This window comes from Musa acuminata, chromosome BXJ1-8, assembly GCF_036884655.1.
Source record: "Musa acuminata AAA Group cultivar baxijiao chromosome BXJ1-8, Cavendish_Baxijiao_AAA, whole genome shotgun sequence".
NCBI classification, from domain to species: domain Eukaryota; kingdom Viridiplantae; phylum Streptophyta; class Magnoliopsida; order Zingiberales; family Musaceae; genus Musa; species Musa acuminata.
In genome coordinates this window covers 30,985,841-31,012,876 of record NC_088334.1, presented here as the reverse complement: position 1 = coordinate 31,012,876, position 27,036 = coordinate 30,985,841, and the positions used below count along the sequence as shown (strand labels likewise).

Below are 27,036 nucleotides of genomic sequence, written 5' to 3'. Positions count from 1 at the left end.
TAGATTGTCAGTTTAAGTTGGATTAGGATACTCAATTATATATATGAACAAAAAGATAATTGGAACTCGTCATCTTCTTGCTGGAATATCTCCTTAAGAGATAGCTATGATATCTTAAGGTGTTTTCTGATTCGTAAGGATGAAGTAGAACGATAACAGTAATAGTTCGTCTTAAAAGCCAGCTCTCGTTCCAATCACACTAATATAATCCACATCAATAGTAACGTGATAAAACAAGCATTTATTGGCTCAATTATGTCACCAGACATGTTATTGTACAGGCAGGCCTACACAAACAACAATGAGCAGTGGGAGAAACGAATCCTCTATCTTCTATTTATCCATGCCCACAAGGAAAAGAATACAAGAGTTGTTCCTAAAGCTCTCACCACCCACCTACATTTCTGTTTTATTCTTTTGAACCAACGGGCTATTTGTTTCCACCACCATCTACTACTGTACACTGCTTTTCCACCTAAAATATCGCACCCCACAATACTGTTTGTTCCATCAAGTGAACACTGGGATGAGCTTTTGAAGGTAGAAAACACCCAAGAAATCATTGTTCACAACAGGCTAGCTCTCTAACTCTTTCCACCAAGACACTCATAGAATAAGATGTAACCATGATCTGTGTTGCCTGGGTACTCCTGAGAGGACCCAAAGAATGTCTGCACGGTCGATTCATCAATCATTTCGATGTTGTCATCATCGAACATCAACCAGTGGTTGTGGCTTTTGACGAGGCTGACATAGTGACCATGGTTGGGGCCGCTCCCCACATGGACAACAACTGCAAAAAGAATGTACTCGGAGTCTGCATCCTCGGCCGTGTTAAGTTTCAGCTCCATGGGAAACACAACACGGTAGGATAGCTTCTTGTACCGGCCAAGCTGCTCCATGTACTTAAAGCGTTTGAGGTGGATCACAAGGATATGTGGTGGCTTCTTGATCTTCATTCGCTTCTGTGCTTCCTGCAAACTGCACAGGAGAACAAAATTCCATGCTTCAGAAAGAGCTAGCACAAAATGATCCAATCTCAAAGTGCCAATGAGGATTCTTGCAGAAAAACACAATCATGCCAATGATTCGAACCAAGAAATATTTTAAAAGATTGAGTTACCATCCCATGAATAAAGTATCTGCTTATTAGTAACTTAAGCCTTATCATTGCTTCCATGCTGCAGCAAAGTTGGAAGTCACTCCAAATTGATAAACAAGATTTTAATAAATTGCAGTCATTGAACAAGGTGCGACAAAGATATTAGGCAGTCTCTAAGTCAAAGATATCAGGCAAGTTCAAATTTTATTATGAAATGAGACAAACATATGTCATGTAAGTCAGTTAGCACATGGGATGTGACTTTAGTACAAGAAGAAACAAAAGACCAGAAGATAATTCTTACCTGTCTCAGATGCACTATCGAGAAGTGGAAAAGGGCAGTCATCTCTAGTAAATAGAAAATTAAATTCTAGAGAAAATTCAGATACCGTGATAAAGAAAAGAAGTTGATTGCTTATTATAAATAAAATTAAGCTTTATTAGGCAACAAGATTAAGAACCACAAAAGAAGAAGATAGCAATGCACCTGCAGCACTTATCACAGAAAAACTTGTCCTCAGCATTTAAAGTTTCTGTCGAACAAAAGTTTTTGAGGCAGCTTGTTATAGAACTATTTTGCTCAATATCAAGGCTCAAGTCAAAAAACATCTCATCCCTTGCGGTGACAGTTTCACAACATAAGCATCGTGTTTCATTAGTCAATATGCCCTGTACACAAGAATACAGTTAATGTTAGCATCATCAAGTACCACATACTTAGCTTTATGCATGTCACATTTAACAGAAGATGCATAAGGAAACAGGCTACTTGGTCACCTGAAAGTTCTTGTGAACCCACGTAACAATTGGCTCTTTTCTGACACCATTCATCACAGGATGGCTTGGTCCATTGCTAATCTTTTCAGACGGTGACAAGGCCTCCGGGGGACTTTTTAAAGCATTAGACTCTTTTTCAAGAATATCAACAAGTTCGTTCAGCAAGAAATTCAAAAACTCATGAGCATCCTAGAGAAGCCAAAAGAAAAAAAAATATCATTTTGATGTCATATTAGCTGGCACAATCACAATGCTCAAAGATGTAGCAACAAGAGATATTTGGTATGATCCATTTTAGGATAACAGGAACGTGGTGACTCAAAACACAATCTTCCATGAATTCCATATTTGTGGGATGAGGTAACATCTAAAATTACTATTATACCTATCTATACCTTCCAAATCATAGAATTTATGGACCATTAACTGAAAGAAGACATTCCACATAAAAAATAAACAGATCACTGTGGCCTTTCTCAACAAATCAGGTAGACAAGAATAGATACGTTCTGCAAATGAATTAAAGCTGAAGATGCAATTATCATGTTACTATAATTCACAGAAGCGACTTATATAGAGGCATATTTGAGAGTTTAATAGGAGGAAATTGATGAGAAGAAAAACAAGAGGATGATAATCAATAATTTTGCATCATAATTTAGTTTAAATTTTAAAGTTCACTAAAATTCTAGTTAGCATAGGGAAGATAGTCCAAAGTGAACAATCAAGCACAATCTATGTTCCACAAATAAATAGATTAAGTATATCCCTAGAACAGCCAGAAAGTCCAACTAATGCCTATGCTATTAACAAATTAGCAAGTCAATTTCAATTACCTGGTGCATGTATCCGCGGAAAATCTCATTCTGTTTCTTCACTCTATACACAAATCGCTTTGGAGCAATAACACCAGTTTTTTTCTTTTGGGAACTAATCTGCACAGGGTACCAACCAAGACATAAACTCCTCAGAAGATTTGGCATAAACATACTACAAAACTAAACCAATAGTATTCTGACATAATAATTAACTAGGCTTTTCAATAACTATTATAGGTCATCTACACGGGCTGATACAATTTGATTGATAGAAACATCATAATCACAATCTTCTTCATGTAAAAGTTGTCTTGGCAAGGAAAAAGTCAAAATGCTAATGGACTGGCTGAATTTTAGGAGCAGTGTCAAGATCAAACATTTAGGTATTACCGTATTAGTATTAGTGTATAAGATCATGCAATTGCTGAAATTATCCTAAATGTGAAAGCAGTCTTACTAGTGGACATGGCAAACAACTCTGTATGTTTGACATACCACCTAGTTGTCATATTTGTATCTCAGTTTTGCAAAGTACTCTCCAAAGCTTCCATCCAGAAGCAATTTTCCAATTATCAGTATGTGATGGTCAACAAACAAATCCTTGTGGAAAAAAATTAGGATTATGACATTCTTCAAAAATTAAGAAAAAATGAAGAATCATACCACTCAAACCTAATCTAGAAGGTCTTAATTATGTGCTCGTGAAACATCTTATGTTAAAATAAGTTAAGCTATGTACCTCTTGAAATTTCTTCATAAATATCCGTTCACTTTGTAATTAACCTAGAAAAGATCCAGTAGAAGTCAAATATGCAAAGCTCTCAGAGCCAATACATCTGCTTTCAAAAACATAACAGATGTAGCAAGTGCTTCATAAATTGATAGCAACAGTTACTTTGAACACCATTTGTATGTACACTCCCTGACTACAGATGTCACTCCAAAACTGAGGTAATAGGCTTAACTGCAGCGGAGAAGTATGAGATTCCAATCTCAAATCAACAAATCAGTTAGCTTAATCTTTGTTAACTAAAATATTAGAATTCATAAAAGAAAGAAAAAAAAGGGCTGCGAAAACACATTTAAATCGTTACACTATAGTAACTAATTCCAGAATTAAGCAAAAGTGCACAAAGTCACAGCATGCAAGTTTAAAGTTAAACACATCAAATATTACACCAGAACCAAAAACCAAAAAGATTGTCAACAGAATGTACAACAAGAATAAGAGGCCAGATACTGTTTGTATGTTGAACTCTCATCAAATGATATTATAACACTGGCTTAAAATTTACAACTTAACTTAATGAAAAATTGTTTACCTGAGAAAATAGATCAGCCAAACACATTAAAAGGTTCTCCTCAGCATCTCCCAGATTCTTGTTATTTGCATAATAATCTAGTAACTGCTCCCGAAAAGGAATGCAAAAATAAAGAGCCTGCATATGACATAATTAAAGAAGAGTTTATTGTTGAAACAGTAATAACTTAATAAAGGCACATCCCATTGACGATGCATCATTCACTACATAACAATATAGTTGAAGTTCCTTCCAGAAAATAAGTAGAACATGCCCAAGAATTCAAACCAAAATGTAAATTCATTAAACATCACTTCTGATTCTCTCAGCCTCATCCAAAGAACACTTTGGCATTGGAGCCTACAAGATAAAACCCAATGGAAATTATGTCACCCAGTACCTCTCCTATCACCTTCATCACCATTAGATCGCCAACTGGAAACCCTAAATTCATGACTAGAAGAAGAGCTTTTGGAACCTTTCCTAACAATGCACCTTAACCTCAATTACAAGCAATACAAGAACTTAAGTCCCTTTTATACAATGATGTTTTCTTAGCAACTGTCAGGAGACAGATGACGAACCATAACTAATAGTTATTTTTGTCCCTAGCAAGAACTGTTGAACAATTTAAAAGTAGATATCTACACAGTTTATTATGAAGTTGGCCCTTACTCCTCCCCTTGCCCCCTAGAAAAGGAACACAGAATAATAATAGCAGAAGAGATAGATTAAGAGAATTTTGATAGCATAAAACAAGCATTAAAATTTACACAAGCCCACATACTTAAATCGATTCCTTCAGCCCAAAACTAGTTCTTTAGACATCACACAGAGAGTATATATGATAGAAAGGATTCCTTCTACAGAAAACGCTCACAATAACAACATGGTAGCACCCTTAATCTCTATTGATCAAGAGAAATCTTCCAGATCTTTCATTCGAGGTAACCACCACTAACTTGGAAGTCATAATAAGATGATTCAGTAACAACGAAAGAAGAACAAACCATCACTGCAATATTCGAAACTGAGTTATCGCATTTAATAAAGGAAGAAGAAGGAATAATAACCTGCAAGACGCTGTTGCAATAGCAAGTATTTCCGAAGTTCTCGAGGCCGAAGTAGCGCTCGCCTTCCGGGAACTGGTCGCCGAGGACCTTCTCGAGCTTGGAACCCGCGGCCCCCATTACCATCCACCTATCCCACCAGCCGCCGGCGACCCCGGTGAGGTACCGGAACCCTGACCCCAGACCGGAGCGCGCCCTCTCCGACCCCCTGTCGGCCTCCGTTCCCCTCTCCTCCGTCGACGAAGGGGTATCCACCGTGAGAGATCGCGGGAAGGATGGAGCTCCTAGGGCTCGAAGCGGGGATTCATGCAGAACCGGAAGCGAATTCCGAGGCCGCCAAACGAATTGGCGAGCGATGGGTGGAGAAGAAATGATCGAGAGTGACGGAGACTGAAACGAGGTCACCGTGATTGATCGACGAGTTTTCTTTTTCCTTTTTTTCTTTCTTCTTTATATTTCTTTGGATGTGGTCTTTGGCACATATATACTATATGTAATATATTATATATTATATAATTATTTGCACATATATAATATATCCCTCTGGATAGACGGTAGTTATGCTTATATTTATCCTTATAGATTTGGAGATTCAAGGATATACTATTGTAATAATACCCTTAAAATTATTACATATATATCCTCTAGGGTATATGTTTTTTTATAAATAATCTTTTATTAAGAAATGAGAAAATCGGATAAATGAATAAAAATCATTTGGAATGTTCGATGTATTTAAAATTTTAATTTTTAGAATTCATTGATTGATGCTAATTGGAGAGAAATGTATAAACAACTAGAATATATATATATATATATATATATATATATATATATATATATATATATACATACATATATATATATATATACATACATACATATATATATATATATACATACATATATATATATATATACATACATACATATATATATATATATATATATATATATATATATATACATACATACATATATATATATATATATGTATGTATATATATATATATGTATGTATATATATATATATGTATATATATATGTATGTATATATATATATATGTATGTATATATATATATATATGTATGTATATATGTATGTATGTATATATATATATATATATGTATGTATATATATATATATATGTATGTATATATATATTTGTATGTATGTATATATATATATACATACATATATATATACATACATATATATATATATACATACATATATATATACATACATATATATATACATACATACATATATACATACATACATATATATATACATACATATATATATACATACATATATATATATATATATATATATATATATACATACATATATATATATATATACATACATATATATATAATGACTGAATTTTTGCAAAAAATCTCTAACTAATTTTTTTCCTATAGAGCGTCTAAGAAAAATTTTCAAACAACACCTCTGTTTCTTTAACTTTACCTTTTTACCCGTATACTATAACTTTAGAAATAGTTGCTTTTTTTTTCCATTTCCATCGATACATTATGCTTTTATACAATATTTTTTGACATTTTAGTGTCTAAATATTTCTCAAAGCTTTGGTAAAAAGTTGATAAAAAAAGTCAAATTTTGATAATTGATATCATGATTTTGGTTGAACCCCAAAATTAGAGTATTAATCTTAAGGAATGATCCATATATTATAATTTTTTTTAAAAATCTTTCAATTATAATCACATAGACCTTTAGTACAATATCACTTATCAATTTTTTTACTAAAATAACTTCTTTTGAAGCGGTTTATGATTGATCTTCTCTCATGATTATAAAATACATACTTTATTCTTCTAAGATTGATCAAATGGATAAGGAATTGCTTGACAAGGATAAGATTATTCAACTTCTAAGAGATAATATCATATTCTCACAAGCTAGATTGAAGTAACAAATTAATAAGTATCACAAAAAGCGAAAATTTACTTTGGGTGATTAGGTTTTTCTTCGACTTCAACCTTATAAGTAAACTTTTATAAAGGTTTGGTCTTCCATGAAGCTATCTCCTCGATTCTTTGGGCCTTATAAGGTGTTAGAATATATTGACCCAATTGTTTATCGCTAGGACTTGCTAATAAGCTTCAAGATATATGTAGTTTTTCATATTTCTTGCCTTAAAAACTAGTTAGGTGAGGATGATATGGTGCAACAACATTTGCCAGATATTTCTTCTATTAGTGAGGTTCAAATCCTATCTCAAGCCATACTTAATCGATGTATTGTGATATGTTATAAATATCTTATCATCGATGTATTTGTTTAAGAGGCCAACTTACTGAAGATGTCATTTAGGAGTCTTACAAAGCATTGGATGAGAAGTTTCCAAAATTCGTTGCTGCTCAACCTTGAGGGCAAGACTATTTTAAAGAGGTGAAAAATATTAGGATTCCTTAACTTTAGGAGTCCTCAATTTTAGAGATTTGATATTCATATTTATTTTTTTATTTAGTTTTTCCTAGTTATGATAGGAGTTTTTGAATTTATCTTTATATATATATATATATATATATATATATATATATATATATATATATATATAATGCCTTTGGTTATTTTTCTCAAGCAATTAAATACAACTCAAAGCCTTTGGCCAACTTGGAGGTTGATCCCCTCGAAATAATCAAATCCCTATCTATTTTCTTAGATAAAGTCATAGTTTTTATCATCTGGTATCAGAGCTGTGTGCCCTTGATGGTTCCTTAGTTGTGTGTTCTCAACATTTCCTTGATATTCCTAAAGTTCTTACGGTGTCCTCGGCATTCACTCAATCTCCTCTCTAACATTGCTAGAGCCTCAATGCTCCTGCTATCAACAACTTTACCTTCAATGCCAAGTAAGCAGTGTTCATGTCCTTGACTTGAAATAAAAAATAAAACTTAGGAATTACATATCTATAATCATATACAATGACTACCGATAATTCTATAAAAGCTTAATTTGAAACATTGGAAACAAAAATTGAGAGTATACTACAAGAAATTCTCAATGATTTCAAAAAGAGTTTATTTAAGAGTTTTAGCAAAAATCAATAAGATGGAAGTTCAACTTCTATAAGTAAACAATGTAAACAATGTAACCGATCTATATATATGTATATATATATATATATATATGTATATATATATATATGTATATATATATATGTATGTATATATATATATATGTATGTATATATATATATGTATGTATATATATATATGTATGTATATATATGTATATATATATATATGTATATATATATATGTATATATATATATATTTGTATATTGTTGAATCTCGTATTTTGATGATGAAACTACTTGATATATGTTTATGATTTAATCTGCGTTTTGAGTGACGCAGGATGCTTCGATCAGGATGAGACAATTAAAGCAGGAAAATCATGTTGTGCCGGAGGAACATGTCAAAAGATTGGACGTCGGGCCGGTGGATCGGTCGACGTATCGACAGTAGGCTTCGGGCCATGGACTCGGGCATCGGGCCAAGAAGAGCGGGTATTGTGCCAAGGATATCGGAGTTGCAGAGTCAACTGGCCGATTGGGCAATAGGCTACAGGAAAGGACGATGCGCCGAAGAATCGGACGAAGCGTCGAGGGACCAATGACATGCCGGACAACTTGGTTAATTGCTTAGGATTAATTGTCTCGATCGAAGTTTTTGTTTTAAGTGTGCAGAATTAACTACGATGAAAGTTAGACAAGCAGCAGGAGTTGCGCCGGAGTCAAGATTATGATCACGTTGGGAGTTCGAGAGTTCGACGGAAGTTCGGACGGTCGTCGGAGGTTCTGCGAGAACATATCCGAGAAGTCCAGAAGCTTGCCAAGCGAAGCTCGTCGGAACTCACCAAGTGGATCGTCGCAAAGTCCAGGAGTTTGCCGGAAGTCCGCAGAAGCATCACCGAGGGTTCATCGGATGATTAACGGAAGTTCGCCGGAAGAAGCGATTGACGCACCGAAGCAAAGCTGCAGAAATTGTCTTAGATCTAATCGTAGTTAGCACATTGATTAAGTTGGAAAATGGGAGGTGATCCCATTAGCTTAATCTTGGGGCAATTGGGCCCCTGAAAGACTGAAATTGGGCCGAATGGAGCTAACCATTCGGACCCTGATTGCACTAGGAGGTGCAACCGCCTAGGCCAGGAGGTGGCACCGCCTGGGCTAAGCCTCCCAGCGAGACTGGGCGGTGCAACCTCCCCAGCCAAGAGGTGGCACCGCTTGAGCTCAGTCTTCGAGCAAGACTGGGCGGTGCAACCTCCCTGACAGAGAGGTGGCACCGCCTGAGCTCGGTCTTCGAGCTCTGGCAGAGAGGTGCAACCGCCTCAATCAAGAGGTGGCACCGCCTGGGCTCAGTCTTCGAGCTCTGCTAGGCGGTGCAACCTCTCCAGTCAGGAGGTACAACCGCCTGATCCCGGAATTCCGGGATTTGATCGTTTTGAGCTCCAAATTTGAACTGGGTTGGGGCCTATAAATACCCCACCCATTCAGCATTGAAAGCACAGAACACACACTCGAAATCTTGCTATCTTTCTGTGTTTCTTAGAGCTCAAAACTGCTAGTTCTCCTCTTTCTATTCTTCAAGTTTGAGTTGTAAAGAGAGGAGAGAAAACTTCTGTAAGGGTTGTCTCCTAAGCCCGTCAAAAGGAGTGAATCTGTAAGAGGGTAGTTGGCCTTCGCCTATTGAAGGAAGGCTTCTAGTTGACGTCGGTGACCTCGTCGGTGGAGGAAGCCAAAAGTGGAGTAGGTCAAGACTGACCGAACCACTCTAAATCTCTGGTTTGCGTTTATTTTGAGCACTTTATCATTACTGCAAACCTCCTTCATAACTACTGCTCTCTGCGCTTTTACGAACAAGTTCTAAGTGCTGTTCTTTCCGAATCTGCATTCAGACGTAAATCGGTGTTTTCGTACATTACAGTTTACGTTTACGTTTTGATTCTGCAAAACTATCTTCTGCGCCTTCACGAACAAGTTTCTAAGTGCTGATCTGTCCGAATCTGCTTTCAGACGTAAACCAGTGTTTTCGTACGATATTTACATTGCAGTTTACGTTTACGCCTTGATTCTGCAAAATTGTCTTCTGCGCTTTTACAAACGAGTTTCTAAGTTCAGATCCCTTTGAAACTGCGTCTAGACGTAAAATTACGTTTAGACGTAAAACTGCCCAAACTGTGTTTAGACGTTTTAGACGTAAACTGCGCTTAGACGCAAACTGCGCTTAAATGCAATCTGCGCTTAGACGCAAACTACGCTTAGATGCAATCTGAGTTTAGACGTAAACTGCGCTTAGACGCAAACTGCGCTTAAACGCAATCTGGGCTTAGACGCAAACTGCGCTTAGATGCAAACTGCGCTTAGACGCAATCTGCATTTAGACGCAAACTGCAAACTGTGTAAATTGCGCTTAGACGCAAACTGTGTTTAGACATAAATTGCACTTAATCATAAGTATTCTTAGAATTGGCTTTTGCATCAAAATAGTTTTTATCGAACGAACGCAGCTTTCGTTTTTAATCGCTGAAAGATTTCCGCTGCACTAATTCACCCCCCCTCTTAGTGCTCTCGATCCTAACAATTGGTATCAGAGCGGGGTATTTCTCATTTCGGATTTACACCCGAGAGAAATGGCTCTTCAAGAGGGCTTTTCGGTCTTTCGTCCACCGTTCTTTAACGGATTGGACTACACTTATTGAAAAACTCGAATGAGAGTTTTCTTGATTTCTCTAAATCTGGATTTATGGAATATCGTTGAAAACGGTTTTCAACTTCCCTCTAAATCGTGAACGAATGGTCGGATTTAGAGAAGAAGTATTTTTCTTTAAACGCAAAGGCTATGAATGCCTTATTTTGCGCTTTGGACAAAAATGAGTTCAATCGGGTTTCTTTGTGCGAAACGGCTTTCGATATTTGGCGCACTCTTGAAATCACGCATGAGGGAACTAGTAGAGTCAAAGACTCGAAAGTTAACTTTTTATTGCATGATTTCGAGCTTTTTCGAATGCAACCAAGCGAGACTATAGGCGACATGTACACCCGTTTCACGGATGTCGTCAATAGTTTAAGAGCTCTTGGAAAATGTTTTTCGGACTTTGAACTCGTAAACAAGATTTTGCGTTCTCTTTCTAAGAAGTGGGATTCAAAAGTAACTGCAATACAAGAAGCTAAAAATCGAAACAACTTACCACTTGAAGAACTAATTGGTTCATTGATGACATATGAAATGGTGCACAATGCACATGATGAACATGTTGAACACAATTACCTTCCAAAGAACAGGAAGGATTTGGAACTCTGGACAAATGAATGCCACTTGAGCGATGACTCAAGTGATGAGGACAATGATGAACAAAACAACCTTCCAAAGAACAGGAAGGATTTGGGACATAGAACATTTGAAGACCACTCGAGCATAAGCTCAAGTGATGGTGAACTTAAACTACAAATGAAACGAAAATTAAAAAGCAAAAAGAATCGAACTACTTGTTTTAAACGCAGGAAGAAGAACAAAAATTGGGATGAATCGAGCTCCTCCGAAGAAGAGAAAGTCAACAAAAGCAAGGCGGCAAACTACGCCTTAACAGCCTACAATGATGAGGTAATCGAAATCCCCCTAATTTATTTTGAAATTACTTGATGCTTTCATGATGTATTTTTCTCTTTTAGTTTAGAATTAATTTTCTTTAAAATTACATGTTAAAAAAAAAATTATTATTATGATCATACTAAGTAATTTCGAAAATGATAATATTGCATATTTTATGATAAACAAATAAAATGATCTTGATTGAAAATATGAAATCATGGTTAAAAAGTAATAATGTGTATTACGTTGATTTCCATTGTTATTTCTCGATTTTGATTAAAGATCATGTTTGATTTGAAGAAATGCATAATGATGAAATTAAATATTTTGATTAACAATTTTATGCATGAGATTTTAAGCCGATGATAAGCATGTGTTATTCTCATGAGTATATTTGAAAAACTATGGCAAAAATGTGCTCGAATGCATGAACGTGTTAAGATTATTTTTCGGACATTCTTGATTCAATGTTCAAAACACTTAATTGCCATGATGATTTTACACTATAACATGTTGGAAATTATATGTTTTGGATACATAAATTTTTATGATCATGAGCATGTTTTATCTTCATAATTGAACTTGAAAATCTATAGCAAAATCTTATCCGAATGCATGAAAGTACTAATTTCATTTTCGGATTTACTTAACAAATCTTATCCTAACAATCGGATTTTCTCATACACTTATGAAAAATATTTTTCTAAAATGGATTTGATGAAATGATTCCTGCTTATAAATTCCATCTTGAAATATGAATGATAGTGTCTTTGCTTGCAAAGATTTGTTTCACATACATATCTCCTATGATTCATGTGCAGAAAAAGAATTTATAAATCATAATACAATGAGATTTCTTATGCAAAAATAAAGTGCTTTTGTGATTCTTTGCTAAAGAGAATAATTATTAAAATCATGATCTTGATAATTATAACATGAAGCTCTTTATTAATCAAGATCGTTCATTATGCTCCCTACATTTATCAAAAAGGAGTTCTTCAAATGAAATGCAACTTGTCTTTTGATTTCATGATATTTTGTGAATTTCGAAATTAATTTTAATGACTTGATTATGAGTTTCAAGTTGACGATTTGATTTGAATAAGTTATGTCTAAATCATAATCATGATCTTGCAAAATTGAAATCACAAATAATATCTTTTGGTATTCATGAATTGATACTCACAATATGAAAGTATTGGTATTCATGACTTGATTTTGATTGAAACATTACATGCTTAAATTAATCATTCTTCTATGTTTCAAAAATTCTTTAAATGCCTTATGTGATGACTGAAAATTAATTTGCTTTATGATGAATCACGAATCATGACTTGATCTATGATATTGAAATATTTTAATCATGATTCTTGGTTATATAATTCCTTTGCCCTATTAAAAGGATTTGTTGAATGGATCATGTCCTTCTTGAACTTTCTTGATATCATGACAAGATTTTGTAATATGGCCTGTATAATAATTAAAAATTTTTGGCCATTGATTTCTCCCTTCTTTTCGACAAAAACAAAGGGGAGAAAGCTTTTGCTAGTTAGAACATGCAAAGAAAAGCAAGTGTAATCTTGCACATGAAGCAAGTGTTGAATTGCCATGATTGAACCTAAGAATCTTGCTATGCTTTTGTGCTTATATGTTGTGATGAAAATATCGCTTCATGTTATAAAAAACATGCATATATTTTAAAATAGCTAGAGCTACTTCTCCTTTTGTTGATGATAAAGGGGGAGAAATATATGAATTGATACTATAAGTGCCATATTTGAATTTTCATCATGTTAAGATATCAAGAACTTGCATCGTAATTCTACTTGATGATATCTTGCCATGTGATGAAATGCTATGATTTGTTGCTAAAATAATGCATGCAATACTTATGCTTTCTACGTAATGTATTGCATATGATATGAACCTTGATTAAAATTGCCTTGATTTGAATTAAAGGTTTATCTCAATTATGGAATTTTGAAATAAAAATGATTACTCACCTTTGTCATGATTTAGAAATTGACGAAAAGGGTTTTCCCTTCTTTTTGACAATGACTAAGGAGGAGATAACTTGCATGCACAATTCAAGAAGAAAGCAAATTTTCACTTCTCAAAAGAGAAGAAATTGCTATCTTGAACATCTTAAGAAACAAAAAGAACAAAGGTGCTATCTTGCCTATCTCAAGAAGCAAAACATGCTAACTTGCGCATCTAGCAAAGTGGACAAAATTTTCATATTTCAAGAAGCAAGAGTTGCCTTCTTGAACATCTCTAATTTGCTAGCTTGCATGATGTAGAACTTGCTATCTTGAACATCTCTAATTTTCATACCAAGTGCTATCTTGTATGCTATAAAACTTGCATATCTAAAACTTGATAGCTTGAATATTCTAAGCATGATTCAACACTTGCTATATTTTCTAGCAAAATTGCATGATGATAAAACTTGATATTATGTTTTTCATGCAATGAGTTAAAACCAATGTCACAAACACTTGATTGTGGTACTTCTCCTTTTTGTTGATGACAAAGGGGGAGAAATATTTGATGACATGACATGCATAAGTTCATGATAACGTGTTGCAAGTATTCATGATGAATATTGCAATGACTTGAATTCAGTTTGAATTCAAGGTTCTATCAATATGGCATATTGATAGGGGGAGTTTGTTTAAACTCTGGGAGTTAAGGTTAACTCCGTTTATGATGACATGTTGCTTAGATTTTTGAATCTAAGAGTTTCTATCAATATGGCATATTGATAGGGGGAGTTTGTTTAAACTCCGGGAGTTAAGTTTAACTCCGTCATCAAGTGGTTGTCATCATCAAAAAGGGGGAGATTGTCATCATCAATATGGCATACTGCTCTCTGCGCTTTTACGAACAAGTTCTAAGTGCTGTTCTTTCCGAATCTGCATTCAGACGTAAATCGGTGTTTTCGTACATTACAGTTTACGTTTACGTTTTGATTCTGCAAAACTGTCTTCTGCGCCTTCACGAACAAGTTTCTAAGTGCTGATCTGTCCGAATCTGCTTTCAGACGTAAACCAGTGTTTTTGTACGATATTTACATTGCAGTTTACGTTTACGCCTTGATTCTGCAAAATTGTCTTCTGCACTTTTACGAACGAGTTTCTAAGTTCAGATCCCTTTGAAACTGCGTCTAGACGTAAAATTGCGTTTAGACGTAAAACTACCCAAACTGTGTTTAGACGTTTTAGACGTAAACTACGCTTAGACGCAAACTGCGCTTAAACGCAATCTGCGCTTAGACGCAAACTGCACTTAGACGCAATCTGAGTTTAGACGTAAACTGCGCTTAGACGCAAACTGCGCTTAAACGCAATCTGAGCTTAGACGCAAACTGCGCTTAGATGCAAACTACGCTTAGACGCAATCTGCATTTAGACGCAAACTACAAACTGCGTAAATTACGCTTAGATGCAAACTGTGTTTAGACATAAACTGCACTTAATCATAAGTATTCTTAGAATTGGCTTTTGCATCAAAATAGTTTTTATCGAACGAACGCAGCTTTCGTTTTTAATCGCTGAAAGATTTCCGCTGCACTAATTCACCCCCCCTCTTAGTGCTTTCGATCCTAACATATATATATATATATGTATATATATATATATATATGTATATATGTATTTATGTATATATATATATGTATATATTTGTATATATATATATATATATTTATATATGTATATATATATATACATATATATATATATGTATACAAATATATATATATATATGTAAATATGTATATATGTATATATGTGTATATGTATATATGTGTATATATATATATATGTATATATATACATATATGTACATACATATATGTATATATGTACATATATACATATATATACGTATATGTATATATACATATATATATACATATATGTATATATATACATATATATAAATACATATATGTATATATATTTATATGTATATATATGTATATATGAATATATATAAATATATATAAATATATATATATATACATATATATCTATATATATATATATGTATATATATATATATATATATATATATGTATATATATATGTATACATATATATATATATATGTATACATATATATATATATATGTATACATATATATATATATATGTATACATATATATTTATGTATACATATATATATATGTATATATATATTTATACATATATATATTTATATGTATATATATGTATGTATATGTATATATATGTATGTATATGCATACATATATATATTTGCATATATGTATACATATATATGTATATATATATTTATATATATGTATATATATATGTATATGTATATATATATATATTTGTATATATATATGTATATATATATATATATGTATGTGTATATATATATATACATATATATATATATGTATATATATATATATGTATATATATATATGTATATATTTATATATATATATATGTATATATATATATATATACATATGTATACATATATATATATGTATACATATATATATATATATGTATACATATATATTTATGTATACATATATATATATATATATATGTATATATATATTTATACATATATATATATTTATATGTATATATATTTATGTATATGTATATATATGTATGTATATGCATACATATATATATATATATATATATATATATATATATATATATATATATATATATATATATATATATATATTGGATCTATGTAATTGGAATTGGATAGTGATGTGATCACGATAATGAGACCTATTCGTCTTTAAATACAGACCCTAAATAATCCTGGTCATAGGTTACTCGAGAGAGATATCGATATACCTGGACAGACTTGTGTGCTGTATATCCATCCATATAATGAAGGCAGCTGGTCTCGTAGTTGTTTTTGTGGGGACACTAGGGCTACAGTGAAGATACTCATTGGAAAATGAGTTTATTGATTGAGTCGGTCACGGAATATTAGATGGTTAATGATACCTCATTGTTAGACAACGATTTCATTATCCCAATGGTGTACCTGGTCCTTAGACTTGAGACACCAAGGATGTCCTATATGAGTACTCTATTCTTTGATACCAGACTTATAGGCCTGAAAGTTCCAGATTTAACAAAATTGGTCATCGGGAGTGGTGGCCAACTTTACGAGAACTATTAAGTGTCGATAGTTGATCCTCCATTCTCAATATCATGAGAGGAATATATTGAATCTCGGATTTTGATGATGAAATCAATTGATGGGTTTACGATCTAATATGCATTTTGAGTAGCATAGAACTAACTTTGATTATAAAAGATAAAATGATTAAAGTAAGAGGAATCACACGTTAGGCTAGAGTGAAACATGTTAGGAGATTGGACGTTGAGTCGGAAAATCGGTCAACGTACTAGTAGAAGGATTTTATGCCATGAATTAGGGCATCGGGTCGAAGGATCGGACATTATGCTAACGAGATCGAATATTGCGGAGGTCAATATGTCGATTGGGTAATACACCGATGGAGAGTTTGATACGTCAAAAGATCGGACGAAGTGTTGGATGAAACAATAATATGCCAAACAACATAGGATTCATGCTTGTAATAATATATCTAAAAAAAATAGTTTCGAGTGTAATCAGGCTAACTCAATTAGAGTCCCATTGAGTTAGAGTTTGGGTTATTTTCGGTCAAGAAAAAGGCCCATTCAATGACCCAAGTGGTGGCACTACCAGGGCTAGCAGTGGCACTGCCCGTGGCTCGGCCTCTTTGGTGGTCTTGGTAGTGGTACCGCCTAGACTAAGTGGTGGTACTATCGGTAGTTAACACTACCAAGTAGTGGTACCACCAGAGCCCAATCTTCGAGGCTTTGTCAAGCAGTGGTACCACCTAGACTAGGTGATGGTACCACCCAGTGTCTAACTGACAAGCAGTGGTATCGCCTAATATTGATGGTGGTACTGCTAGTATCTCGAAAACCCGGGATAAGATCATTTTGGCTCCAAATTTGAATCCATTTGTGCCTTATAAATACCCTACTCATCCTTGCTTGGTAAAGATAAGAACTGAAACAAAAATAGCATGAAAACTCTGTAGTAAATGCTTGAGAATTCCCCTCTAGCTCGAAGTTTCAGTTTTAGCTTAAAAGAGGGGTGAGTGGCTTGTAAAGGTTAACTCTTGAACTTGTAAAAAGGATAAAAGAGTTAAAAAGGTAATTGATCTTCACCCAATGAAAAGAAGATCGGTAGTGGAAGCTGGTGGCCTCCAGTAAAGAGGAATCAGGAGTGGACATAGGTCATGACGGCCGAACATCGTGACCTACATCCACTCCGCCGATTCCTCTTTCGTCGAGGCCACCGACATCGACTATCAATCTTCCTTTAATAGGCGAAGATTAACCTCCTTCTTACACCCCTTTTCTCCTTTTTATAGGTTTAGGAGACAACTTTTAAAAGCACACACTCATCTCTAAATAGAATTCTAAGTTTAAGCTAGAGGAGGGGATTTCTCAAGGGATTTCTACAGCGTTTTCTCACTTTTAAACTCTCTATGCTTGTATTAGTTAACTAGGGATGAGAGTTGTATTTATAGGCTTCAAGTTGATTCAAACTTGGAGCCTAAAAAGGTCTCAACCCAGGTTTCCTGAGTACTAATGGTACCACCATCGTTTCTAGGTGGTACTACCGCCGTTAGATCTGCCACTGGGCGGTACCACTGCTTGAGAGGGGTGGTACTACCTTTGGCAGCATTCACTACCGGCGGTACCACTACCCAATTTGGGCAGTACCATTGCCCAAAAATCCTGGGATGTTGTCTCCCAAGCGGTGCCACCGCCAGTTGGACTTTCAGCATCCTAGTCGAGCCTTGAATCCAGCCTAAACTAGCCTAACTTTGGGCCCAGTTGGCCCCGAACATAGTTGATGTGATTACCTCTCAAATCACACTCTAATATGTGCTAACTATGAAATTTAAGGCATACACTAAGCTAAATAAGTCTGGTTTCTTCTGGCGAACTTCCGACGATCTCTCAACAATGTTTCGGTGGACTCCCGACAAGCTCCTAGACATCATGACGATCTTCTTGATGAGTTTTGATGAGCTTCTTTGGTAAGCTCCAGGATTTCTCGGTAAATTCCGTTAGAACTTCTGACAAACGTTCGGACTTCCGACGAACTTTGAAACTCCCAACGATATCGTATTCTTGACTCTGGGACGTCATTTTGCTTTATGCCTTGCTATTGTAGTTAATCCTGCACACATGAAACATACTTCGATCTAGACAATTATTACTAAGCACGAATAATATTGTCCGGCATATCATTGTTAGGATCAAAAGCACTAGGGGGGGGGGGGGGTGAATTAGTGCAGCAGTAAAAACTACGTCGGTTCAAAAAATCTTTATACCATAAAAGTCATTTACGTTGAAAACCGATTTCGAAAAGTTAACTTGAAAGCGAGTTCATAAAATTAATGAAGGCAGTAAGCACTTAAAGAGGTTTGCAGTAAAGATAAATTGCACAAATGTAAATGCAAACCAGATTTTAGAGTGGTTCGGTCAACGTGACCTACATCCAATTTCAGCTTCCCCCTCCGACGAGGTCACCGGCATCCACAAGAGGCCTTCCTTCAATAGGCGAAGGCCAATCACCTTTTACACCCCTCTTCTCCTTTTACCGGGTTTAGGAGACAACCCTTACAAGCACTCACTTACTCCTCTCTAAACAGAATTCTAAGTTTAAGGCTAGAAGAGGGATCTCTTAAGTGATTTCTACAGCGTTTCTTTGCTTTTAGACTCTCTATGCTTATATTCTTTAACCAGGGATGAGAGGGATATTTATAGGCTTCAAGCTGATTTAAACTTGGAGCCTAAAAACATCTCATCCTGGGTTCCCCGAGCACGGGTGATACGATCGCCTGCGCTAGGCGGTACCACCTCCTAGTGTTAGTTTGACTGACACTGTCCTGGGTGGTACCACTGCCCAGGTCTGGCGGTACAAACGCTTGGGGCGCAGTACTAGGTGGTACCATCGCCTGGCACCCTACCAGGGGCGGTACAACCGCCCAAATTGGCGGTACCACTGCCTGACAGTCTCGAAGACTATGCCACGATGGTGAGTCTTCTTGGGGCATTGTTTGGGCTTCTTATTGGGCCCAACACAGTTCTTACATGGGCCTAGCTGGCTCGTAATTGGGTTGGCCCAATCCAAGCCCAATTACGTACTAACTACGATTCCTAAGATATATTCTATGCTAAAATAAGTCTGTAAGTTTATTCTTCCGGCGAGCTTTCGACGATCTTCCGACAAACTCTCAGCAATGTTCTGGCGGACTCCTAGCAAGCTCTTGGACTTACGACGATCCACTTGGCAAGTTCCAACGAGCTTCTTGGCAGGCTCCCCGACTTCTCGGCTGGTTCCGCTAGAACCTCCGACGAATGTCCAAACTTCCGACGAACTCTCGAACTCCCAATGATGTCGCATCCTTGACTCCGGGACTTTAGTTTGCTTCATGTCTTGCTATCGTAGTTAATCTTGTACATGTAAAATACACTTTGACCTAGACAATTAATCCTAAACATCTAATCAAGTTGTTCGGCATGTCATTGGTCCCTCGACGTTTCGTCCGATTCTTCGGCGCATCGTCCTCTCTTGTGGCCTATTGCCCAATCGGCCAGTTGACTCCGCAACTCCAATATCTTTGGCACAATCTCTGCTCTTCTTGGCCTAATGCCCGAATCTACGACCCGAAGCCTTTTGTCGATACGTCGACCGATCCACCAGCCTGACGTCTAATCTTTTGACATGTTCGTCCGACCCAATTTGATTCTTCCTACTTTAATTGTCTCATCCTGATCGAAGCATCCTGCATTACTCAAAATGCAGATTAAAATATAAACACATATTGATTGATTTCATCATCAAAATCTGAGATTCAACAATTTCTCCCTTTTTGATGATGACAACCAATCGACGACGGAGTTAACCTTAACTCCCAGAGTTTAAATAAACTCCCCATATCAATATGCCATATTGATAGAACCTTGAATTCAAGCCGAATTCAAGTCATTACAAATATTCATCATGAATATTTACAACACGTCATCATGCATAACATGATCATACTTCTCCCCCTTTGTCATCAACAGAAAAGAGAAGTTCCACTATCATGTGTTTGAAAGATATAAATTCAACTCATTGCATGAAAAATATAATATCAAGTGTTATCATCATGCAATTTGAAGCTAGCAAAATTTAGCGAGTATAACATCATACTTAGAACATTCAAGCTATCAAGTTGTAGATATGCAAGGTAGTAAGATAGCATGTTCTACTTCATACAAGCTAGCAAATTTAAAGATGTTCAAGAAAGCAACACTTGCTTCTTGAAATATGCAAGTTGCAAGTTAGCAATTTTTGCTTCATTTGCAATGTTTGAGCTAGCAATTTTGCTTCCGTTGCGAAGTACAAGTTAGCATATCTTGCATCTTGAGATAGGCAAGATAGTACTTTTGGTATACAAATTTATAGTATGCAAGCTACTAACTTTTACACATAAAAAAGTTAGCAAAATTTTACATCTTTTGAGATATGCAAGATAGACTATTTTGCCTCTTTTTGAAATGTGTAACTTGGCAAACATTGCTTCTCTTGAGATTTGCAAGATAGCACTTCTTGCTTCCTTTTTGAGATTAGCAAGCTAGCAAGTTTGCTTTCTAGCAAGTTTTGCTCCCCCTTTGTCATTGTCAAAAAGAAGGAAAGACCTTTTATTTCATATATTCAAATTATGATAAAGGTATGTATCAATCTTGTTTGTGCATCATTATATATTCAAATTAAAATATGCATAATTTCAAAAAGCTTACCTTTTATTTTTTATGCATGATACCAAATAAATTAGTCATCATTATGAGCATATCATACATGATATTCAAGCATTAAAATTTTTAAGCATTTATCAACATGTTGATCATGATATCAAATATTCATCATTTAAAGCATTCATGATACACATCATATGCAATACATCACATCATAATTAAAAAGCACAAGTATTACATGCATCATTGCAAATCATAAATGTTTCATATCATGACGGTATTAATTTGTCAAATTGCATCCTATCATGCATGATCATAACTTTACATTTGCATGCATCAAAATAATATCAAGAGTATTTCATGCATAATTTTATATCATCTCATTCATTTCATCTCATCAAGAGAAATTAATTGGGTAATGAATACGAGTTATACAAAGACAGAAAATCATGTCATGAAAGATAAGATCATATGAAAACCAAAAGACATGATTCATTTTGACACATCTCCTCTTAAATAAATAACATAAAGAATTCTTAGGAAATCATAAAAAATATTGATTCATATAAAAGATTTCATGTAATAAATCTCGAGAAATCAAGATCGTGATTTTGATAAAACCCATTAAATTCAAACCATCAAAATTAATTTCATGGTTCAAGAGATTCATAAAGATGATATAAATAGATTCATTAATCTCCTTTTTAAAAAAATCGATAAAATCAGAAAAATAAATTTTTCAAAGAGAAACCTTTCCACTTTTTAGTTGTTTTAATTCTTGTGATTTATTTCATACATGCATGTTCTTTTCTTTTATGCCAAATAAAAACATCCTGCTAGTCATAAGTGCCCAGCAAGCCAATCACGTGAGTGATGGCATGTGTGACTTGATACAGAATCTTTTTGCTTATTATATTTTGGCGTATATCACTTTATAACTATTGCATAAATGCATATATATTGTGATGTCCTTGGATTTGTGCAATGGGAATCGGATCGTGATGAGATCACGATAATGAGATCGATTCACCTTTAAACACATATCCTAAATAATCCCGGTCATAGGTTACTCGAGAGGGACATCGTGATAACCGGATAGACTGGTGTGCTGTATACCCGTCCATATGATGGATGCAGCTGGTCTTATAGCTGCTCGTGTAGGGACACTAGGGATACAGTACAGGTGCTCATTGAAGAATGAGTTCACTGATTGATCCGCTTACGGAATGCTGGATGGTTGATGATGCCTTATTGTCAGACAACGATTCCGTAGTCCTAGTGGTGTATCTGGTTCTTAGACTTGAGACACCAAGGATGTCCTGTATGAGTGCTTCACTCTTTGATACCAGACTTATAGGTTTGGCTGTTCCCAGATCTAGTACAACTGGTCATTGGGAGTGGTAGTCGACCTTACGAGGGCTATTGAGTGTCGATAGAGGATCATCCACTCTCGGTATTATGAGAGGAATATCCCATGTGTTCTTGCTCAGACAAATCCCTGGCCAGGGTCATTCGGGTTGAGAGAGAAAGAGTTCTCCGGGAGAATCCGATTAGAGCGAGACTCGAGTAGAAACCGTATGGGTCTGACAGCACCATGCTCGATATACGGTCTCTGGGATATTAGATGGATGAGGGACTATAGGTACATGGTAACTGAGGACAGACAGGTCCAATGGATTGGATTCCCCTGTATCGTCTGGGGACTACGGCGTAGTGGCCTAGTACTTCCGTAGTCGATGAGTCAAGTGAATTATTACAGAGATAATAATTCACTTAGTTAGAAAGAGTTCTAACAGGTATGACTCACGGCCAGCTCGATATTGGGCCTAGAGGGTCACACACATATGGTAGGCATTGCGATGAGTAGAGGTTCGGATATGAGATATCCGACGGAGCCCTTGTCTTATTGGATGCAGATCCAATACCCACTAGGGAAAGGACCCATTAGGGTTTTGACACGGGATCTCTATAAATAGGAGGGATTCACAGCCTCATAGGCTAGAGTCTTTGCTTGCCCTTCCTATTCTCCTCTCCCTCTCCACCTCAGAGTAGGCCTGGAGTTTTGAGGAGCGTCGTCGCAACCCTGCTGTGTGGATCACCGCTAGAGAGGAGGACGCTTGACCTCCTTCACCCTCTCCTAAGGATCTGCAAGGAAACAGGGATATACGATCTCCCTAGGTAACACAATCTCTATACGCAGTTTTGTGTTTTTGCGGATTTTGCGCACCAATCTTCGCACGACGATGAACATCTTTTTGGGAATCGGGGATTTTTGTTTTCTTGTTCTTCCGCTGCGCATATGATTTCGCCCCCCCAATGATTTCCCAACAGTGGTATCAGAGCCAGGTTGTTCGTGCGAATGATTGGTTTTTGAACTGCGTGTGTTGTGTTTAGGAAGAATATTGACGTCAAAATCGTTGACGCAAAAGCGAGGAAGGGCAGCAACAGTTGCTGCCCTCGATCTGCATGCCTGCAGCCACCTGCAGCCGCAGCCAGGCAGCACAGCGCCGGCGCATGCGCCGGCGCTATGCCTGCAGCAGCCGGCCGGCGGTCTGCTTGCAGCAGGCTTGCTGCCGACGGGGCTGGCAACCCACGGGCAGAGGCGCCGCAGGGCAGCGGCGCCTGCCGCCGAAAGGAAGCGGCGCCTGCCGCCGCAGGGCAGCGACGCGCGACGCCTGCCGCCGCTACTCCCGCGGGCGAAACCCCCCCCACAGGGGCGGCCGCCCGGCGGGACAGCACCGCCTGCGGAGGCAGCGACGCCCGAAGGGGGAGCCCACCTGCAGCGACGCCTGCCGCCGCTACTCCCGCGGGCGAAACCCCCCTCACAGGGGCGGCCGCCTGGCGGGACAGCACCGCCCGCGGAGGCGGCGGCGCCCGAAGAGGGCGCCCACCCGCAGCGGCATCGCCGCCAGCGGGCGTGCCGCCTGCAGGCGAGGGCAGTGCCCTCGCCCCGCCGCACAGGCCGCCGCCGGCAGGGTGGCGGCGGCGGCAGCAGCGAAAAGGGGAAAGGGTATTAGGGTTTTCTGCGCAAAAGACAGTTTTGCCCCTCGGAATTTGAGAAATTCCAGTTTCTGTCTTTTGTCCAAATTACGAAAATACCCTTAGGAATTGAGAAATTCCCTATATATCCCTGATTTCAGAAAATATTAATTAATTAAAAGGTTTAGTTGATTATTATTTTTATTATTATCTAGTAGTCCTACATGATGATGATTATTTATACATGTGATGTATGATGAGTGGACGGATGATCATGGACCGTGTGATGTGTGTACTTGTGATTATTATTATTGAGGTCTGCGAACCTCCATTATATTTCTCGTTTATTGTCGGGCCTGCGTGCCTATGATTAAGTTGTAATCACATGAGGAGGCGCAGCGGGAGCGTGGAAGCCATAGCGGGACCCACGAGACGGACGATCGTGATGCATGGAGATGCATCAAGATGTCGACGGAACCGACGAGGACGAGATGGACGATCACAAGGCATGGAGATGCACCGTTGCACACATAGATCTTGATGTGAGTGATTAGGCCTACTGGCTCGGGCCTAATCATATTAGGTTGTGGTCCATGATCATCTGGTGTGATTGCTTATACACATACTAGATATGTATATATATTTGCATGCGATGTAGATATATATTAAATATGTATATATGTGACATGTCATATTAGGAGACCAAATCATAGAAATATCTCTCGATAATATTAAGTCGGTAAACGTGAGGCAATTAGATTGACCCACGTGGCCTTCCATCATTATAAGTAGGAACCGAATCCCGGTGTAGGTTGAGTTGGTCGAGTCCCTCGAGACTCACCTATATCGCGATTCGCTATCTTGCTTACGACATAGAGATGTCACCGGTGACCTGAGGGCATGATATGCTTGGTCGAGTCCCTCGAGGGTATATCATCAAATCAGACTCATCTTGTAACGAAGTTGTTGACTTAACCGAGCATCATGGTTGGTCGAGTCCCTCGAGGCCATGGTGATTCGGAGGCCGAACAGGACGGGAATCACAAGGAGTTGTGATCGGCAAGAGTTGTCTACCTTTTAGGCTTAGTGTGATTGGTCGAGTCCCTCGAGGTTACACTAAGACGCTGATTGGATCCTGATCCCCACTAGAAGTCTGCCGGAGACTTCCGTTTCACGTGCTGAGGGTGTCGCGTGACTCGTTAGTAAAATAGTGGGAGCATATTAAGATAGAAGTCCATATCTTGATAGTTTATTTCTTGCAAAATCTGCATGTTATTCATTTTTGCTACATCTTTATTTTCAGAAAATGTCGCTTTCAAATCCCTTACGTGGCATACTTGATGTCAACCGCCTCACTGGTCCAAATTATACGGATTGGCTCCGTAACTTGAGAATTGTTCTCACAACGGAGAAAATCGTGTACGTCCTTGATACAGTGATGCCTACGCCCGAAGAAGGGGCAAGCGAGGATGAGATCGCTCGCTACGTGAAGTACATTGATGACTCCACTCTTGCTCAGTGCTATATGTTGGGCTCTATGACTCCAGAGTTACAGAGACAACATGAAAAGATGGATGCCAGATCCATTCTCCTACATGTCCGCAAATTGTTTGAGGAACAGGGAAGGACTCAACGATATGAGATATCCAAGAGCCTTTTCCGCGCTAGGATGACTGAGGGGACACCGGTTCAGAACCATGTCCTAAAGATGATTGAGTGGATAGAGAAACTCACAGGTCTAGGAATGGTCCTAGAGGATAACTTGTGTGTGGACATTGTGCTTCAGTCCCTACCAGATTCCTTTTCACAGTTCATAATGAACTTTAATATGAACAAGCTTGAGGTGAGCTCCTCAATATGTTGAGGGAGGCAGAGAGTACTATTAAGAAAGAGAAGCTAGTTCTCTACACTGGTGAGACCAGAAAGAAAAGGAAAGCAGAAAGGTCCCTTAAGAAGGGAAAGGGCAAGGGCAAACAAGGTAAAGCAAAGGTTGCTAAGAAAGACCCAACAAAGGACAAAGGCCAGTGCTTCCACTGTGGTAAAGATGGGCACTGGAAGAGAAACTGCAAAGAGTACCTTGCAGAAAGGGCGAAACAAAAGCTTGATGAAGCTTCAGGTACATTCATGATCAGTCTCCATTTGTCAGACTCTTATGATAACACATGGGTATTAGATACCGGTAGTGCTTATCATATATGCAATTCGTTGCAGGTTCTGGCAAGGCCTAGGAGACTAGAGAGAGGCGAGATGGACCTCAAGATGGGTAATGGAGCAAAAGTTGCTGTATTAGCTGTTGGCGAGGTCGCCCTACATCTGCCTAGTGGAGCTTTTATTGCATTAGATGCATGTTATTTTGTTCCTTCTATTATCAAAAACATTATCTCCATTTCATGTTTAACAGTTAGTGGATATAAATTTGTTTTTGAGAACAATGGTTGTTCGATATTATTAGATGATAAGATCATCACGAAAGGAACATTGCATAATGGTTTATTTATGTTAGACACCACTCCACATATCATGA

At 37.1% G+C, this 27,036-nt stretch overlaps 1 protein-coding gene across 1 annotated transcript; it reads right to left on the bottom strand.

Moving 5' to 3' along the window:
- Positions 1–221: 221 nt before the first annotated feature.
- Positions 222–5,494, bottom strand: LOC135587715 (ubiquitin carboxyl-terminal hydrolase 4-like). The gene is made up of 6 exons (XM_065079417.1): positions 5,072–5,494; positions 4,020–4,136; positions 2,716–2,814; positions 1,880–2,068; positions 1,590–1,771; positions 222–981 (listed from the first exon to the last, which is right to left on the bottom strand). Exons 1-6 carry the CDS (start codon positions 5,192–5,194, stop codon positions 585–587), a joined length of 1,107 nt encoding a protein of 368 aa, XP_064935489.1. The 5' UTR covers positions 5,195–5,494; the 3' UTR covers positions 222–584.
- Positions 5,495–27,036: the final 21,542 nt, after the last annotated feature.